Here is a 20,485-nt window from a genome sequence, read left to right as displayed (position 1 = left end):
CATTCTACTGGGGATTTGAACAGCTCAATAAGACAATAGAAAGAAATAAAAGGCATAAATATTAGAATGAAAGAAATAATATTGTCATTGTTCAAAAATAAGATTATATCTGTGAAATCTACAAACCTTAGAGTTAATGAATTTGGCAAGATTACTAGATGAAAGATTAATGCTCAAAATTTAATTGCATTCATTTATCTATTTGAAAAAAGTAAAATACCAAAAAAAAAAGAGTAAACTATCCCATTAATCATTTTGTATATTGATTACCGCTGACTTGATTTTTTATTTTTTTGGCCACGCTGCTCAGCTTGCAGGGTCTTAGTTCCCCAACCAAGGATCAAACCCGCACCCTTGGCAGTGAAAGTGCGGAGTCCTAACCACTGGATCGCCAGGGAATTCTGAACTCATGTTTTTGAATAAAACATTATGAACTTGAATTGTACCACTTTCTTTTAACTTTTTAAAAATACTAGAATATTTTAAGTTACGTATGTAACTTGCAATATATTTCTATTTCTAGTGCTGGCCTAGAGGGTCTCGATGATGAGCTAGAGGTCTGAATGAAGTCAAAGAACCACCATGGAGGGAGCAAGGGAGACAGCTGGTGGGAGAGGAGTTGTGAAGAAAACAGGACCGTAGTCTCAAGATTTCAGAGGTGGCCGCAGTTCTTTGCAAGCCAAAGTCCGTGTTGCCGCCTAGGAATCAGTTGCTGAAGTGCGGGGCACAGTTCATTGGAATGAGAGGTGAGGTCATCAGATGGCATTAACAGGGAGACAGGAGCGGGTAATCTAGTTCAGGGTTTCTCCCCTCAGCCCTGTTGACAGTTTGGGCTGGATAATTCTTTGTTATGGGGGTGAGGGTGTGGCTGCTTGCCTTGTGCTTTGTAGGTTGTTTAGCGGTTATCTCTGGCCTCTGCCCACCAGATGCCAGCAGTACCCCCTGACCTCGGTTGTAACAAACTGTCTCCAGATATTGAAAATGTCCCAGGATGGGAGGTGGGAGTGGAGTGGCGAGAAATGGCGCAGAATAGCCCCTGATTGAGAAACACCAATCTAGTTGGATGCTCTGAACCTCAAAAGAAGGTGGAAAAGTAATGGTCTTTTTTTTTCTTCCAGTTTTATTGAGATATAATTGACATACAGCACAGTTTAAGGTGTACAGCATCATGATTTGACTTACATACCTTATGAAGTAATGACCACAATAAGTTTAGTGAATGTCCATCATCTCATACAGATGCAAAATAAAAGAAAAAAATGTTTTTTCCTCGTGATGAGCTTTCATATAAACATACAGCACTGTTTATACATTCTATTTATCATGTTGTATGTTACATCCCTAGTACTTATTTATCTTATAACTGGAAGTTTGTACTTTTTGACCACCTCCATCCAATTCCCCCTCCCGCCCCGCCCCTCTGGTAACCGCAAATCTGATCTTTTTCTATAGGTTGGTTGGTTTGTTCGTTGAAGTACAATTGACCTACAACACTAAGTTAATTCCTGGTGCACAACATACTAATTTGATATTTCTATACATTTCAAAATGATCACCACCGTAAGTCTAGGAAAAGTAATGGGCTTTAGTGATAACATAGTAGGCATTTGCAGACAGCACCTCTAGCTTTGCAGAGTATGGTGTACAATGAACAAGTAAGAGCTGATTAGAGTCTAGTTTCTGTCCTGATAAGCCATGTAGATACAACAGATATTTTCAAAATATTAAACAGATATGATGCCCGATGACCTTTGAATCTCAAAGTTAATTTTACTGAGTTCCTAATGAGATAATAGCTTCAAACTCCAGGCCCTATTGATACAGAAAAAAAGATTGTCTTAATTTTATAAATAAGAGAGTCTCTTCATCCTTTTTTTTTAAAAATATATTTATTTATTTTATTTTTGGCTGCGTTGGGTCTTCATTGCTGCACACGGGCTTTCTCTAGTTGCGGCAAGCGGGGGCTACTCTGCTGCAGTGTGCGGGCTTCTCATTGCAGTGGCCTCTCTTGTGGAGCACAGGCTCTAGGCGTGTGGGCTTTAGTAGTTGTGGCATGCAGGCTCAGTAGTTGTGGCGCACGGGCTTAGTTGCTCCGCAGCATGTGGGATTTTCCCGGGCCAGGGCTTGAACCCTTGTCCCCTGCTTTAGCAAGTGGATTCTTAACCACTGCACCACCAGGGAAGCCCTACTTAGTGTTTTTGAGGTTCATCTATGTTGCTATGTTTATCAGTAGTTTGTTCCATTTTCTTAACGTCTGTTTTCTTTTGCTTAATTTCCATTGAGTGGATATAGCATACGATGTTTTCTCATTCACCAGTTATGGGCTTTTGTGTTGTTTCCAGTTTTGGGCTCTTATAAGACTATTACGAACATCTTTGTGTACAATCTTTGCCTGGGCATGTTTTCATTTCTCCTTGATACTTAGGGATGGAATTGCTGGGTCTCACCCTTACATTTTATATTTTTAACAATTAAATGCCTACTAGATGGTGAGAGTAAACATGAATTTCTGTATCCTGCACCCAAACATGACGAGTTTGTTAGCAAGGTAATTAGCTTCAGTTCTATTTTTTTTTTCTCCTTGACACCTCTCCTGTTGATTGGAGTATTTTCATTTTATATGATGTTTTGTAATCTACAATTATGTGTATTTCACTGTTTTTATTGACTTGGTGTGCTTAATGATTCTTTAAATCTTAGATTTACTTTTTATTTCACTGGAATAAAACCCCTAGGGATACTTTCAGACAAGATCATGAGCGGTAAACTGAATCTTTGCATGTTTGAAAATGCCCTCAAACTTGAATTATAGCTTGGGCATAGAATTCTAGCTTCAGAGTACATTTTCTCAGAATTTTGAAGATCTCAGGTGTGGTAACAGGTCTGGCTTCTGAACGTCTCACACTTATTCCCACGGAGGTGGGACTCGTCCTGCTGCTAAATTCTATGAGCTCTGCCAACCCTTCGGTGTTAAAAAATTTCTTTATAAAAGAAGCCCTCCCTGTCCTAAGGAGAAAATGTATTTCACATTTCCTTCTAATATACTTACTTAAATTTAACCATTTATTCTACCGGAATTAATTTTTGCAAGTGGTATAGAGATTGAAATTTCTTGCTCTCAAAATGGATAGGTAACTGACTCACAGCTTCTTTTCTCTATTTTGAAATGTAAATTTTACTATTTACTAACCTCCCATGTAGTCTTAATTAATGTATTGATCCATGTCAATGAAGAGTTCCTATGACTTAAAAATGACTTGCAGAACCATACATAAAGTATGGTATTTATATCCAACAAAGCAAAAACAAAATCCACACATACACGTGTTTATATGTATTTATATCTGTGTATAAGATATCTGCAAGAAAATAGAAAGGAGCACAGAGAAGAAGGGGCAGAAGCATCTCCAAGAGTCACTTCTGTTTTCTTTGGGGCCCAACAGTCAGTTTTCTCATTTGTGTTATCAAGGGTGGTTGTATTCAAAAACAATTTTATCCCCAAACCACCCTTTTTGTTATTGTTTATCTTAATCTGTGTTGCAAAAGTACATGGGGTGATGAAAATACTCTAAAGTTAGACTGTGGTGATGGTTAAACAACTCTGAATATACTAAAACCCACTGAATTGTACACTATAAAAGGGTGCATTTTACGGTATGTGAATTAGCTCAGTAACACTTTTTTAAAAAAGGAGAAAACGTATATTTAAACAATCTTTAAAATTCAAGTCCTGGGTGGAGTCCGAACCTGGAAGGGCCTGGCCTGGAGTGCCTTGCGCTGCTCTGGAGACTCTCCCTGCCCGCCGCTCCGAACGCCTCTCCCGCCTTGGCTGCCCCACCTTGTCTGGGGGCCAAAAGCTCCAGCTTGACCTGTTTCACTGCTTGTCTAAAATGCACATACTGGTGGGGACCGGAAAACCACATTCTGGTGAAGATGCTGCCTGCCTGTGGGACGCTAAATAATTTCAGTTCCTGCCGAATTCAAAACTCACTGAGGCCACAACTTCGGATAGTTTAGGGGGTGCGGCTGGGACGAGTCCTGTGTGAGGGATGTAGAGGCTGCCTGGGGTTGCTGGAGCAGTTAAGAGAGTCTTAAAATAAAACCAACATTTTAAAATTTAAAAAAAAGAAAAGAAAAGAAAAGAGAAAACCCCAGGCAGGAGCCCCTGCTTTTCTCTGGGTAGTTACTTCACTGTTCTCTCTGGTGATCTTTGCTCCCCAACCTTCGAACGGTCACCCAATGCCTATTTACATTTTCCAGGTCCAACTACATAGGAAAGACTGACTCTCAGTCCTGATTCCAAACACCTGTGGAAAGGATTCTGACAGTCCAGCTTCAGTCAGGTGCCCATTCTGGCCATTCAACAGGGAGGACAGGCAGATAAAAATGATACAAAATGACCAAAACGGATTATCTCCACTTCACCCTTCAGAAACAGGAGATTCAACTAAGTAGCTTCTCCACAGTCATGTAACTTTTAAGAGAAGATAGGAGCAGAACTTTTGAATGTAGGTCCGTTGGACTTCAAGGCTCATGCACCGTCCATCACATTCTTGGAGATATTTAGCTTGGAACAAACCTAGGTCAGACATGTGCTGACTGTTCTCAAGCATCTGGAAAGGAGTTACAACTAGTCAATAAGTGTTAGAACTATGATGATTTAGATAGATTTTCCCTCAGTTGAAGAGGAAAAAAAAAAAAAACACTGTATGAAACCTGTCCAAACAGAACAGTTTATCTCAAGCTCTCTTTCACTGAGATATTTCAAGCTATGTTATATGGCCTAATGAAACATATGGTATGGATATTACAAAGCTGAGAGTATATGCCAGCTTGAAGTTTATTTCAAAATGGCATATTTTGCATCATTCATACAAAGGATGAAAAAAAAACTAAAGAATTAGTTTTTTAATTTTTAGATAAGTAGATTGATAATTTTTCAAAAGGAAATACACCATTAAGCACACACTTATTTTAAGTGTTGAAAAACCTAAAGTCCAATCCCACTATAATGTATTTCAAAGGCAAGGTTCAAATTTATTCACCCTGGTTAAATTGCATTTTATATTTGTTGAAAGAAACGTCATTGCAATATCGTTACATAGCTGTTTTCATTTATTGTATACATATTAGGTACACAGCTTAAAAGGAATAAAAATCCTACTCTCTAGAACATAAGACAATAAATAGAACAAAGACTGGCACTATTATACAAATGGAATTAATGAACATAAATAAGAATAAGTGTGTGATTTTCAACCACATTCATATTACACAGTTTTAAAACTATCTAACCTTTTACAATGACTAAATCCTTACTTGAAACTGTAGAGTTGGTGAAGGATGTATGCTATTTAAGTATTAGTTCAGAGACTTACAAAACAATTTTACTGGTGGTATTTATGTGTGGGGAGCAGAGACCTACTTACTGTGTATGACTATAATGTTTTAGGAGACATGATGTTTTTATATTACAAGGAAGAAATCAAATTTAAGTATTAGTTATTTTAGAAATACTACCTAAACTAGGATGACATTTATGAAATATTATATATTCCTTCTCTAACTGCCTTCTATTAGTCTATAAACTATAACAAAAGAAGTGATGGAAGTTAAAATTTTTAACATTTTGGATAGTCAAGTTAGAAAAGGAACTAAGGAAAGGAACTCAGATTTAAAGTTCTGAATGCCCACTAGGTTTGGCACATTTTCTTTCTTCCAACAAAGTATCTTCTCTTAGAAATGGAGTATTTAGTTAACTATCCCTCTCGGGGACCTCGGCTACAAGAAAAAAGAGGCCAAGAGACCACAGATGTAGACTCACTGGCATTGCTGGAGAGTGACAGTGAGGAACCAGGGGCAGAGTCCCAGGGACACAGGAGACCACAGCAGTCTGGGCTACTAGAATTGGGTGAGAAAGCAAGCTAAATCTTGTCTTCACAAAATTTACCTGTCTTAGAGGAAAAGTTAGTCTATTGAGATCGACAAGGTAGGATTAGCTTTCCGATGCACAGGAGGCAACACCTGCTATAGAGTGGACATTAGTGGGAGCGCTGACTGCCGTGAATACTTAGGTACTTGGCGACTCTTGACCTAAGGGACATGAAAAGCCACAACAAACCAACCAACCAAACACCCTCGAAATAATACAACCTCCTATCTGAGCTTCACTTCTCTTCTGTCGTGTCAGTCTCCGAGTACAAGCGGCACAAGGCTGCATTGGGGCGGCACACAAAAGCGTCAGTTTCACTTCCCAACTCTGTTAACTGCTCCAGTGAAGACACACAGGGAAAATGGTCTTTTAACATATCTGGCAATTTTGAAGTCTTCTCTTGAAGACGTCGAGATCGTCTAACTGGTGTGAGAAACTTGAGCTCTTTAAATGCAGAATTTGTTTCGTCAAACTGCATCTTCTTTTTCACACTAAAAAAAAACACAAAATTATTCCCAGAGTTAAAAAACACGTTAAATTTTCACTTCACACTTTTATGCTATTTATCATACTATAACTTGTATGTTACAACCATGTCACTGCTTGTCCTACAGAAAGAGGTCCTGCAATAAGTAAGGAACTTATTCATTTCCCTGTTGTTACAACTTGTACACAGTAGATACTTGAATATCTATAGAATTGGCTAATCGCTCAATTCCAAAACCCACTGCTATTAATAATACAGAGATAAAAGTAAAAATGATGTAAAAGTTTTTCTTTTTTAAAATGGCAATATTTAGGGAAAAGCAAAGCAAATACAGTATTTAAAGGGTGAAATGTTCCAATCACATTTTGTTTCAAACCTTTCTATTAACAAATAGTTCTAATCGGAAGCTCTCTTAAACATTTTAAAATACCACATGCATGATCCTAAGCATAAAAACAAATCAGAGAACATTACACTTTAAAAGTTTACCTTTGCAAGTATGGAGTAGTAGACACATTATATTTAATTAAGCAACCCGCCCTAGTTTCTGTATTGGGGGTTTTAACATCACTGGTTGGGTCTTTTGTTTTGTCATCTTGCTCTTTTTCACAACCTTGAAATACCACATTTCTAGGATGCTTATTTTCTATTTCCGGTTTTTCTGACCCCAGATTAACACTTGTATCGTCAGTGGTGGCTTCTTGGATTTGTTCCTTGGTCGCACAAGCCTCCTCAATATTTTCTCCTATAGAAACAGATTTATAGATTAAGCTTCTGGTCAAATTTAAAGAACAAAATCAGAAGACAAAGTTATTTACAGTTGGCCAGATTTTCAAAATAAAAGAACCAAACAGCCATCTCCTAACCATTAGTTTTTCTAAGCAAATACTGCTAACAATTATTTAACAAATATTTACTATCTCCTATGTGTCAGGGATTATAGATACAAATATAAGAAGGAAATCATCCCCATCCTTTAAAAAGTTCACATTCTGTGGAACAGACATGCTTTAAAATAATTATAAAATGAGGAAAATGCTTGAATTGAGGTAAAAACAAAAGGTTATGGGAACCCATAAAAAGAAATAACTGAGTTTGCTTGAGGGACAGGGAGATGGCAAGGGAAGGCTTCACAAATGACATTTAGGCAGGGTCTTGAAAAATGAGTACAAGACGACAATTTCGATATGAAGCTTAAAAGAAAATGATCCATTAAGACAATATTAAAGGGCCAGTGTGCTTAGAACATAGGGTAAGGAGCAAGGTGCAAATGTGGGAAGGAGGTGATGAGTTCAGACAGGTAGGAAGTTTTAGTTAAAAAAATTCACTGGAGGGTTTCCATGGTGGCGCCGTGGTTGAGAGTCCGCCTGCCGACGCAGGGGACACGGGTTCGTGCCCCGGTCCGGGAAGATCCCACATGCCGTGGAGCGGCTGGGCCCGTGAGCCATGGCCGCTGAGCCTGCGTGTCCGGAGCCTGTGCTCTGCAACGGGAGAGGCCACAGCAGTGAGAGGCCCGCGTACCACAAAAAAAAAAAAAAAAAAAAAATTCACTGGAGAGATAGATATAATTAGATTTGGTCACCATACAGAACGGTTTAGAATGGCAGGGAATGATTTGTGGGACTTCCCTGGTGGTCCAGCAGTTAAGACTACGTGCTTCCACTGCAGGGGCACGGGTTTGATCCCTAGTCGGGGAACTAAGATCCCATATGCTGTGCAGCACAACCAAAAAAAAAAAAAAAAAAAAAAGGTAATGATCTGTGATGGTAAGAAGACAAAGCTGTTACCACAGTCTGAGCAAGGTGGTAGAGGTGGACAGTGGGAAGGAAGGGCCCAAGTTTAGTGTTATTCCTGAGTCAGCACTTAACAAATTAACACATATGAAGGTCTGAATGAGTGTGGATGTGTGCATTCCTTCTAAAATTTCTTGCTTCAGAGTCTTTAATGACAAAGGAGGATTTTTTCTTTTTTTTTTCTTTTTTGGGAGGAAGAGATGCTGGTATGAGGAAGCAGCGAGGGAAGACAAGGCATTCCAAATAAAACATGTTAGATGTGAAATACTTGTGAGACATCCTGGTAAATCCACTGAGCTGAAAAGACCTCTAGATTTGATTATTAGGAAATTATTAGGTTTTTTCCTTTTTTTAAATTGATAGAGATTTTTACTAAGTGATGATTTTAGTTACATGATAAAGTGAATGTGGTTTAGTGAGGATAAGTTGAAGTAAGGAGAGAGGGAATATCGATTCATTAATTCAACAAATATTTTTGCAGTAGTACTGGGGCTGCAGTGGCGAAGAAGATCAGACCCAGTCCTTGACAACAGAGTTTAGAGCTTGAAAGACAAGACAAACAAGCAATCAAGTGCATAAAATACTGCATAGAGAAAACCAGCGAGCACAAAACAGGGCATTTCATCTAGTTGGGTTGAGAGGAAAGGTGGACATCAGGGAAGGCTACCTCAAGGAAGTGACAGGTGAACTGTGGTACGAATTAGGTTAAAAGTAGAAGACTGGCTTGGAGAGACCCAGAGGCAAGACAGAGAGTACAGCTCCTTCTAGGAAATAAAAAAAAAGTAAAGAAAGCAATCAGGGATGTGTAGGAGAGGGAGTGACAAGAGAGGCTGGGATCAGGAATCTAAGCAGATACGTGATGGGGCATTTTGGTTGCAGTCTTGAGAACAGATTGGAGCCAGAGTAGAGAAGCAGGAACCTAAGTAAGGAAACCATTGTTGTAGTCCACGTAAGAGCTGTCAGCGATCGTGACTATAGTAATGAGAGTAAGGATGGAGAGAAGTGGATGGATTTTAAGAGATGCCTAGGAAGTTAAACTGAATTTGATTGGCTAGGAAACAGGGGTGGGAAAGTGGGAAAAGAGGGAAGGAGTGAAATATAACCCCAAGATTTCTGGCTTGGAGAACTCGACAGTGTCGGTCACTGAGATAGGGAACCAAACTAAGGAAAAGGTTTGGGGAAAAGTGATGTAGTCAAGTTTGGATTTCTGGGATTAAGGGATCTGAGAGATACCAAAGTGGTGCTTCTCTCTCTTATTATTTGTCTTATACTTCCCAAAGATGTTTTCTTGCTGTTTACAAATAATTTTAATTTGTAAAATGGATTTTATACCTAGAATTTATAATTATATATTTCGAAAGCCAAGAGTTTATGGATAGCACTTCTTTTTGCATCTAAAGATAAATATTCTACCAGCTGGAAAGATTCCACTAACTAGTATGATTCTATTAAGGAAAAAAAAGGTAGAATAACTGAACCAGGTTTAAATACTGGTTTTCTCTTTTTAAATATCTTTAGAGCCAGTGAGAATTATGAGGAAGAAGGTTCTATAAGATTCTTATTTCTACTTTGCTGTCTTTAGCACAAAGACACAGGATTAGGTTATACTTTAAAAAAATTTTTTTTTAATTGAGGTATAAATGACATACAACATTATATTAGTTTCAAGTGTACAACATGATTTGATATTTGTATGTATCATGAAATGATGACCAGAACATATTGTGAAATGAAACCTTCTCTCCCCATACATAGTTACACACATTTTTTTTCTTGTGATGAGGACTTTTAAGATCTACTCTCTCAGCAACTTTCAAATATGCAATACAGTGTTATTATCTACAGTCACCATGCTGTACTTTGTATGCCCAGGACTTATTTATTTTATAACTGGTAATTTGTATCTTTTGACGCCCTTTACCCATTTCAATGGGTTAGGCTATTCTTAAACCTTTCTGCTCCTTTGGTTTGTGGTATACTAGTCTTTCCTGGTTTTTCCTCCTGTCTCCCTGACCATTCCCTCTTAAGCTCCTTTATTAAATATAGCCAGTAAGATCAGAGCATATATATCTGTATGTTCCACTGGGGCATAATAAGAGCAAACATAAACAGAAATATTCTCTGTTGAACCAAAACGTCTTATAGATCATCTAGTCAAACTGCCTCATTTTTAAGACAGGAAATTAAGGCCTAGAAAGGTAAGGTAACTTTCACAGACACATGATAACAAATTTGGGTTTCAAACCAGACCTCCTAATTAAAAATTATTTATACTACATAAAGCCAAAGAATTTCAGAGGTATGTCAACAGAAGTATGAGGAAAGAAACAACTTAAATATTTAAAAAGTTTAAAAAGATAAAAGAAAAATAATTCAGCAAAGAAATTTAATCAAATCACAATTCACTTGAAGAAAACAAAAGAAACTAACTTACCAAATTTAACTTTTTCTTGACTCTTCATTGTAAGAATGTCAACAATTGCATGTCGCATCTCTTCAATAGGCTTAATTTTTTTTTAATGAAGAAAGCAGACCCATATAAGTTTTATATTCTCAGACATTAACTAAGGTTGTCCAAGTTGAAAGTATTAAAACCAGTGATTAAATTTCATATTTTATAACAAAGCAATGATTCTTGGACCATTTTTCTCAGAACACTTATTTTGCCACTCCAATTAAAAATATGACTGTCTTTTCCAATAAAAATGAACTTAAGGGACAGAATTTCATCAGTTTAAAAAATTTCCCCATAATTTTTCTTCAGCCTATGGTAAATATTACTGCTTACCTGATAGGGACAAAATGAATGAACAAATAGCAAATTAAGACTATTAATATCTATCAAAGAGCTGATTATATTAAGTTTCTCTAAATTTATATTAGTTTATTCCCTTTCCCCTACATCCAAGTCCATGGTTATATTTTTGTTTCACGTGCTATTAAATGCATTTCTGAAGAGTTCAAGGTTGATCAGCCTAACATTTCATTTATTCAAAAATTCAACAGTTTGGGGCTTCCCTGGTGGTGCAGTGGTTGAGAGTCCGCCTGCTGATGCAAGGGACACAGGTTCGTGCCCCAGTCCGGGAAGATCCCACATGCCGCGGAGCGGCTGGGCCCGTGAGCCATGGCCACTGAGCCTGCGCGTCCAAAGCCTATGCTCCGCAACGGGAGAGGCCACAACAGTGAGAGGCCCGCGTACCGCCAAAAAAAAAAAAAAAAAAAAAATTCAACAGTTTAGTAAAGCATCCATTATATGTCACATATTATAAGTACTTACTATGTTCCTTTGAACCACGATGCCTGCTAATGCAATATATTCAAAATATTATATGAAAGAGAAGCTCAGGCTCATATTCTTAATTCTAGAACTTAGTCCTGAACTACTCACCCATCTGGCTTTTAATTTTCTTGGCTAATTTTGATCCCTGTTTTCCAATTTCTGCTCTGGTCTCACATCTTTCTCTTTACACTACTGCTTTCTCTGTGAACACCTGGCTCTAGTTTTGCATCCTAGCTATACTGTCACAAGCTGCTGTAAGTAACGTCCCTTCTGGTTCAATGTAGTAGGGACCTAACATTCTCTTCCAGGTGAGATTCGGTGAAATACAATTACCCTTCAGCAAAGTGTTTTACACATAATAGCCATAGAGAGAATATCTGCTGAATATTTGATTTTTGATTCAGATGAAAGATCAAATAGCATTTGCTGGTTTTGCTGATACTAAAGGATATAGACCTTTCTTAAGAAAAGGCTAAAAAAGTTTTTAAAAAAACTCTCTTTGTAAACAATTTCCAAGAATGCGTTTCTGAGAAACTTGGTCAGAAGGAAATACATTTTAGGAATATCTGACTGTAAAGACAACAAAACCAATCAAATGTCAATCAAATGTCATTGATTCACAAATCAAACCAATCAAAATGTCAAACCAATCAAATCAAAAAAACCTCAAGATACCATTTTTTTCTATACCCAGGGTTCTTCTGGTAGCAGCACACAAGGAAGAGGTGACAGGTATAATATCAAACCACTATGGTGGTAATAATGTCAGAGATATTAGTTTATTGCCATTTTCTGGACCAAACATATGGCATATAAATGTGAGTCCATAAAGATATACTCCTAAAGTGAAAGAATTCTCTCACAAAGCCATCAGAACTTACTAACATTTTAAAAGTTAATTTAATTCCATTTGCTTTCTAGTCAATAAATACATTTTAATATTGAAAATTCAGTTTCCCAGTAGATTTCTCAACTAGAGAATGTGCAAAACGACATGCTGTGCTAAAATATTTCTCACAGCACGTTTCATGAAATACACATTTCAGCTTATATCCATTTTCTAAGGTCTGATTATCCCTAGTACATGAGCAAGTTTTAGAAGGTTGAGAAACAGCCTTTATAATGTGCAATCCTTGTGGCCTTTAAACATTCATCACTGCCACATATATAACCACAATCTTATCAAGTTATGCGGTGATGTGTTCCAAAATAATTCTGAATTATTTACACTGTAATAATAAAGACCAGTAAGTTTTAATCTCACCTGAGCTCCTGCCAGAATGGCCTTCTCATAGATTGCGATAATATTTTCAATAGGACTCGTAAGTGGTTCAACACGTGCAAGGCATATCCAATATTTAACAAGTTTTTTGGCATCTGGAATATTTTTAATCAGGTCATTTAGTGTAACCAATACTTCTTCTTTTGGACATCCCTAAAATAGCAAGAAATAAAGTGAGTGATGTCATTTAGCCTACAAACTATGAACAATTAAGTAAACTTACTGTAATCAAGGTCAGTGATAAAGAGAGAAAAGGTTGGTAGAAAATTATTCATAAAATATTCACCATTTTACTCCTTACTCCAGACTTGTTCTGAATGGCTAGCAAGAAGCATATCAGTCAAAAGTCAGAGAGAGAAGAAAAAAGAAATACTAGTTGAGAAAAATATTAGTAAAAAAATGACTAAAACTCTACTTGATCTTGATGTTTATCCTCTTTATATTATGAGATTCTATTTGTTAATACTTTATTTAGAATTTTTGCATTTACCAAATGCTTATGAGAATAGCTTGCAAGTTTCTTCTTCAATTATCTTTGTCAAAAAGTTTTGATAGTAAGATTAAAATGAATCTGTAATGGTTTACGTAATTAAGAGCTATATATAGTTAAGTAGCAGGGCAGAAAAATTCCATAGTATCAATAAAAAACCCCAGCAGAGCAGAAATAAGAAGAGAATCAGTTTCCCTGACTATAATTTCCACTGGTTGTCAGAACCACAAAAAGTTGAAAGATGCTCATGAAGACTAGAGAAAGGTTTGAAATCACACTCTGTATGTTCAGTCTTGCTATGGATCTTAGATACTAGTGAGTGACGGGGAGATCAGCTCGATGCTTTGTGACCACCTAGAGGGGTGGGATAGAGAGGGTGGGAGGGAGGCTCAAGAAGGAGGGGATATGGGGATATGTGTGTGCGTATAGCTGATTCACTTTGTTGTACGGCAGAAACTAACACAACATTGTGAAGCAATTATACTCCAATAAAGATGTATAAAAAGAAATTCACAACTATAATTGACAGTTAAACAATATATTAAGATGATTCTTATACATATTAAAATATACGTGTATATATATATATATTTTTTTTTTTTTTCGGTATGCGGGCCTCTCACTGTTGTGGCCTCTCCCGTTGCGGAGCACAGGCTCCGGATGCACAGGCTCAGCGGCCATGGCTCACGGGCCCAGCCGCTTCGTGGCATGTGGGATCTTCCTGGACCGGGGCACCAACCCGTGTCCCCTGCATCGGCAGGCAGACTCTCAACCACTGCGCCACCAGGGAAGCCCTACACGTATATATTTTTTTAAAAATTAGGAGAAGTCAGGAAATAAAAAAAAAAACACTCTGAAGTTGATTACCATACACATAGGAATTCTGGTCCAAATCGTAAAATTCTACAGTTCAAGGCCATGATGATATTGGTTTAGATTAATGGGATTTTGCTTGCAACTATTTTAGTTAAATTTAATCTGTGATAATAATTTGTGTTGCTAGTCTTTGATAAAGTATGGGAATAAGTTGAAAAAAAATTGTAAATATATTGAATGAATGTAAAAACAAAAGTATCAGAGTGAATATCCACCCCCAGCCCACTCTATGGTAACATCTTAGAGGAATACAATATTTACAACTCAACTGAAAAAAATCTAAGTATCCATTTGATATATTTATATGAACTCAGTGAGAATGTAGTCCATTTAAGGCTAAAGAGAAACAATCTCACAATTAACAGTAAGTCTCCATAACACTGCTGACACATTAATTGGTCAAAAAAGAGTGACGGTATAATTTAATGAGATAATGTTGATAAAGGTTAATTTGCAAACTATAAACTACTACACAAATAAAGAAAAAGACTCTACCTCATTAATCAGGTTTAGGCATTCAGAAAATGTCTTGTTTACTTTTTCAGTAAACACTCGCTGTTCGTCTTCTTCTGCCATAGTAGTCCAGAAGGATCCAACTGGCTTTTCATTTTGTGCTTCGGGCTCAGGCTGGGTAACCACTGAGCTCGGAGGCCTTTTCATTACTCTTCCTTTGCCAGCTTTCCACTCACTCAGACGAGCCCTACAGTTAGAAGCAGCATATAAACATTACTGTGATACTGATAACAGATTTCTGTCAAATACAGTGAAAGTTAAAAAAATATTTCAGGTCTTTAAGTAATTCTACACTGGTGGCATATACATAGTTCACCAGCTTGAAGAAAAAGAAATACAGAACCTATCAATGTTAATGATATGCTCACAAAGACCCCAGGAATGCATTTTTAAATGGAGAGGTTATAAAATATTTCTCAATTTTATTAAGTATTTTAACTTAGATTACATAAAACAACCTAATTAAACACACTCAAGCACAATAACTTAGGACATACTGTTCCACGATATAAATTTGCTTAAATTGATCTGCATATGACTGAAGAGAATCCATGTACAAAAAGCTCTAATACATTCAAGGAAATGATAAGCCAAATTCACAAGTGGTACCCTACTAAAAATTAAGCTAACAAAACTATATCTACTTACTTTCTCTCCTCCGCAGTTTCTCTGGGCTGAGTCCATCTACTATCAATAGCTGCTTTCACCATGGTATGTCTGCGCTGGTCAATGCTTTTTGACTTTTCTATCAGTTTAGTATTAGAAGACGAAGCAGGCCTGGCTACCATTTCAGATGTCATGCTTCTTGATAGTGTCTTATTTCTTTTTATGTCCTGAGAAGAACTGGTTTTGATAATAGACGAAACCGTATTTAACTGTAATAATTCTTTCTCTCGAGGCCCTTTCCTAACTGTAACACTGGCAGACGTCCTACTGATGCCTTGTTTCATGGTGTTCTGGTTATTACTGTGGTGACTTCTAATAGAAGGTTGCACAAGTTGACTGCTCTGAGATGTAGTGCTCACAAATTTAGTGGCAGTCGTCATATGTGAGGCTCTATCACTTTTCACTGTTACACTGCTGGCGTGTACAGGCTGAGACTTTGTGGCTTTCGAGACAGTAGCTGAAAGTTTCTTCGTTGCTGCAGAACTCTCATCTTTGACTTGTAGAGGTTTTCTAAAGGAATTAATCTTAGACTGAACAATTTGGCCACGATAAGACCCAAGCACAGGTTTCTTGGGCATGTTAGCATCTTGCTTTGGTTTCTCTGTAGTCATTTGTTTCTTTTTACTGTTGTTTTTAAGGTGAAATGCTTGGCTTAACGTCATATGTTGACTTTGGGGGTCATCTTTAATTGGTAACAATGGCAGAGTTTGATTATTATCCTCAAAATTAGGTGTATCAACTGCTGTAGTTGAATTGGTTAATTCATTACAAGGTTTTAAAGGAATACAGTTTTTTTCCATTGTTATATTATTCTTGATCCCAGTAGGTCTACCGACATTCTCTTTATCAGTCTAAAAGAGTTAAAGACAAATTAGTTAAAGACAAATCTTTCAGAAAGAGTTTAGGAAAAAACCTTCTTTAGGAATGAGGGGAAAGGGAACATTTAGGAGGGCTATTCCATATCTTACCATTTTTGCCTTAAGTTCCAGAACTTTTGTCTCTTCTTGGATCTGGCCTTCAGATATCCTCACTCTCTGGTCTCTATCACTTAAAAAAAAAAAAAAAAAAAAAAAAAAAAAGTCCATACCAAGGAAGTTTCCTTTTCTGGGGGAGGTATGGGAGGATATAACAATTATCTGACTTTGCTGTTTTAAACTGAGGCAAGAACTGAGCTGAGATTTGTCCTAAGCAAAACTCTTCTTTATTATAGGGTGATTTAATAGTGTAAACAAGACGGCTGAGGAATTTAAAGGTATTTTCTTACAAGCCTTAATACCCTCCCCCCCCAATCTCATTCTAAACCATTCTCTAGTCATTCAAACAAGTCTTCAAAAATCTTTATTAAGCAACATTTTCTTTGGTTAGTTTTAAGTACTTAGTACCAGACTTACATTGAAAAAAAATTTTTATAAATAGTTCTCCCAAAAGAAATTCAAAAATTTCCACACACACTCACAACTTAATTTATTAATCATGGGGATTTTAGTTTCTAAATAGCATTGCATTTAGAATATATATATATACACAAAGCAAAATCTTCTTCAAGAATTAAACTTAAACTCCCTTTTTATAGATATAGGCTAGTACAGGCTACAGTATAGGTTAGTACAGGCTGTGAGAATCTCTTAGCAAGTGATTTTGTATTCCATGAACGAAGGGAAAAAAAAGGGTCAGTTGGATATGCCTTGGATTCTAAGGCAGATTTCAAGTTCAGAGACGTAAAAATGTGAACAAAATGTACATTTTAGAGTCAGCAAAATTTGATTTCTGTATAGTTGAGTTTAGAATGTTCTTTTCTTCCCATCGTGTATAAGAGTACTCTAAACCCCACGACCCAGTTGGATTCCTTATTTAAATAAGTAGTTGAGAGTCACTGTCTTATGTGAATTAATGTTCTCTTTGCTTTCTCTCTAGTAATCTCATTCCACCCCAAGGTTTTAAAGAAATACCATCTACACACTGACAACTCCCAAGTTTATATCTGTAGTCCCATTCTCACCCCTGAACTTTAGACACATCGCTATTTGGCATCTCCACTTAGATGTCTTATTGCTGCCTCAGACTTAACATAGTCAGAACAGAACTCCCCATTCTCCCACTCCTCCATCAGGCTTCCCATCTCAATATATGGTATCGCTATCCACTCAGTTATTCAAATCAAAAGTCTAGGATCATCTTTTGTCTTAAACAAAAAATTGGGATTTGTGAAAGAAAATGTTTATTCTAAAGAAAAGCAACTAATTAATGTAGACTAAAAAAATTAAAAAATAATTTTTATTTGGAAACAATGCCAAACTTATATAAAGTTGCAAAATTATAAATAATTCAAACTCTTTATCCAGATTTGCCTATTAACATTTTATCCCATTTGCATTATCATTTGCACTCTTTCTGAACATGTCTATGTGTGGAGTATACACAACTTTTTATCTGAACCTTTCAAGTTAAGTTACATACATGATGCCTCTTTACCCTTAAATACTTAAATGTTTATTTCCTAAAAATAGGAATTTTCTCTTACATAACCACAGAACAGTTATCAAATTCATAAATTTACCTTAACCATTTTAATCTATTGTTCATAGTTGAAAACTGACCTGATAATGTCCTTTATAGCATTTCCCTTTCCACTATTAAATACAGTATAAGGGTCAGGTATTGAATTTAGTTGTCATATCTCTTTAGCCTCCTTTACCCTGGAACATTAAGGATCATCTTCAACTCTATTTTTTCTTTTACATCCCATATCTAATCCATCACCAAGTCCTGCCAGCTCTATCTCCTAAACATAGCAGAATCTGAGTATTTTCCACCCTGGAGAAGGGTATGAAGCATTCATCAACACAAAATATATCAATAAGTAGAGTACCTAATATAAAGAAATACAAATTAAAGTACTGGCTTAAATAAAATGTATTAAAATTCATTTCATCTTTAAAAAACAAAACTTTAAAAATGGGGCTACTAGAAAATTTTAAATTACATGTGTGGCTCACATTACATCTTTACTGGATAGCTCTGATATAATTTGACAGATGTGAAGTGAAAAAAATTTGACCTCACCTGGATAATATCTGATTTTCCTGTTTGTATGCAAAAAAAGTTTTTCTTTTTAACAGATGCTCCTTGAGTTTTTGTCTTCTTTGCTCTAAATAACAAAAGAGCTACAGGTCAACATCAGCTGCAATAACAACATCAAATAAAATACTGACTAAATGAAGATTTAACTTCGAAAAATGTTCTACCTGAGATTACATCTTATGTATAACAGAAAATTTCCCAGTTCAGTACTGCCTTTGAGAAATAATCACATTTTGAAATGACTGTTACTGTAACTGGTCCCCATAACCACTCTGTATAAGAATCACATTCTCTACTGTCTGAAAGTGAAAAGTCTAGAGAACATCATTTTCAACATACAGCTCCTGAAAGCCAAGTTTTAAGAAGCTAAATGGTGGAGATGAGACACCAGACTCCAAGTTCTAATTTACCAGAATTGGGTAAGAATTTCTTTCCTGTTTTCCCACGTGTAGGACAAGAAATATCTATTATTTCTGAAGACGCAGCTAACCCTAGATTTCTATAAAGTCGAAGGCGACGTGTGTTAAATCTGAAGCATCAGTTGAACACTCCCGTCCCTCCAGAAATTAACTCCCGACGCAGGAGGCGGGAGCGCCCTGCGCAGGCGCAGTCAGCTCCCAGCACTGACGCGGCCTCGCCTCCGCGGGCCCGGGTCCCCAACGCGGGTCCCTGCCGGAGCCCCGCACACGCCCCCGACCCCACCCCACGGCTAAACGGATCCTCTCACCGAAGCCCGTCGCCGCCGCCAGTGGGTCGCGACCGCACGCGACGCGTTCAACCCGCACACTAACACCACGGAGCGGGTACCACTCCGATTGTCCATTTCACAAACCCTGTCCAGACTTCTCGCACAACTGAACTGGGCGGAAACTGGTCTGCGAACCCAAGGCCCTGATGGCCCTGCCCGAGCCATCCCCCCGCGGCCGCGCCGGCCGCTCCCGGCACCGCGGCCCTCACCTCTGAACGCGGACTGGGCCCTCTGACTCGGGGGCAGCTGCAGGTCCTGGGGCACGGCTGGGGTGCTCATCGCAGCTCCGGGCAGGGGGACGCGTCTCGAGCTCGACCGCCACAGTCTCCGTCAAGCCGGAGCGGCCGCACACTGCCCCACTACGCCCTGGGCTCGGCCTTAGACTGCGCGACCGCCGCCTCCGCCCATTGGTGCCCGGCGTGAATTGAATGGGCCAATGGGCGAAGAGGGGCGGGGGGCCTGCTCTGTGTCTGCAGGGGCGGGGCTTGAGACCGCCTAGTTCAGTTAGGACCTCTCGGGACTGAATCCCTAGGTTTTCAAACATAAACAGAGCTCTTGTCTTGGACTTGGCAACTTGGGAGGAGTCGGAGCGAAGTCTCTGTAGCAGATAGCTCTCGTCTTTAGACGCTCACAGTGCATTGAGGAAGGCAGAGGAGAAAAGTGCTGTTTGGAGTGTTCAGTGAGGAGGAGGATTATAAGCACCCACTACTGTACCTAGAGCATGTGTATTTCCTTTTCACAAATAATTACTTCATTGCGGCATCACAGCTCTGAAGTGGGACGTTATCATCTCCTGTTTCACAGATAAGGTGACAGGCTCAGAAGTTATTTGTCCACGTTTGCACAGATTGAAAAGAGAAACTGAAATTAGGGTCTACTTCCCTCTGTACTACCCAATTACCAGATGAGAAAAAGAGAGGAAGAGAAAGGGCTAAAATGGGGATAGACCTTTCTTTTATAATCCTGTGAAGGTAAAATCAGCATTTGTTGTATTCATTTAGTGTGTTTGTACGTTTAAGTGGGCTGCCATAATCTTTCAGTCCTCATCTAAAAATATTACCTTCATAAAACCCGCACAAACACCCAATGGATAAGACAGAATGAAATAACTCAGAGCTAGATGGTTTTGTGGGTGGTGCGGGGGGAGAGGGAGAGTTCTGGGCTGTGCCTTTCTGCTTTTAAGCACAGGGGTCATACCATTTCTCGGTCTTGCTTGATCACTGAAGCTAGGTTTAGCTGGACTGTTTCAGCCAGGTCTTAAACATGGAGACAGAGATGATAAGATGCAACTTCTATCTTCCCTGCCCATGTGTGAGGGCCTCCACAGATGGCTCTCA

The 20,485-nt window shown here is 38.1% G+C and overlaps 1 protein-coding gene across 2 annotated transcripts; it reads right to left on the bottom strand.

The window, feature by feature from the left end:
• Nucleotides 1-4,748: 4,748 nt before the first annotated feature.
• CKAP2 (cytoskeleton associated protein 2) lies at nucleotides 4,749-19,519 on the bottom strand. 2 transcript variants are annotated; one of them, XM_030882415.2, is made up of 9 exons: nucleotides 19,358-19,519; nucleotides 18,383-18,467; nucleotides 16,288-16,366; nucleotides 15,302-16,170; nucleotides 14,636-14,840; nucleotides 12,757-12,927; nucleotides 10,647-10,716; nucleotides 6,909-7,164; nucleotides 4,749-6,423 (listed from the first exon to the last, which is right to left on the bottom strand). In XM_030882415.2, the coding sequence occupies exons 1-9, from the start codon at nucleotides 19,425-19,427 to the stop codon at nucleotides 6,168-6,170; spliced, it is 2,061 nt and encodes a 686-aa protein (XP_030738275.1). In that variant the 5' UTR covers nucleotides 19,428-19,519; the 3' UTR covers nucleotides 4,749-6,167. The 2 variants fall into 2 exon arrangements, with proteins under 2 accessions (XP_030738275.1, XP_069900186.1); XM_070044085.1 differs by lacking the exons at nucleotides 4,749-6,423; nucleotides 6,909-7,164 and adding an exon at nucleotides 7,186-7,900.
• Between the last annotated feature and the right edge of the window lie 966 nt (nucleotides 19,520-20,485).

This window comes from Globicephala melas, chromosome 18 (genome assembly GCF_963455315.2).
Source record: "Globicephala melas chromosome 18, mGloMel1.2, whole genome shotgun sequence".
In the NCBI taxonomy this organism is placed as follows: domain Eukaryota; kingdom Metazoa; phylum Chordata; class Mammalia; order Artiodactyla; family Delphinidae; genus Globicephala; species Globicephala melas.
This window is presented reverse-complemented; position numbering and strand designations above follow the sequence as displayed.

Bases quoted from the DNA above. Each gene is read 5' to 3' on its own strand.
- CKAP2 (XM_030882415.2), bottom strand. From the start codon at position 19,427: ATGAGCACCCCAGCCGTGCCCCAGGACCTGCAGCTGCCCCCGAGTCAG. The intron at 16,171-16,287 runs GTAAGATATGGA...TAACTCTTTTAG, and splicing joins TGGAACTTAAGGCAAAAATG to ACTGATAAAGAGAATGTCGG. The intron at 7,165-10,646 runs GTAAGTTAGTTT...CTGTTTCTATAG, and splicing joins TCAAGAAAAAGTTAAATTTG to GAGAAAATATTGAGGAGGCT.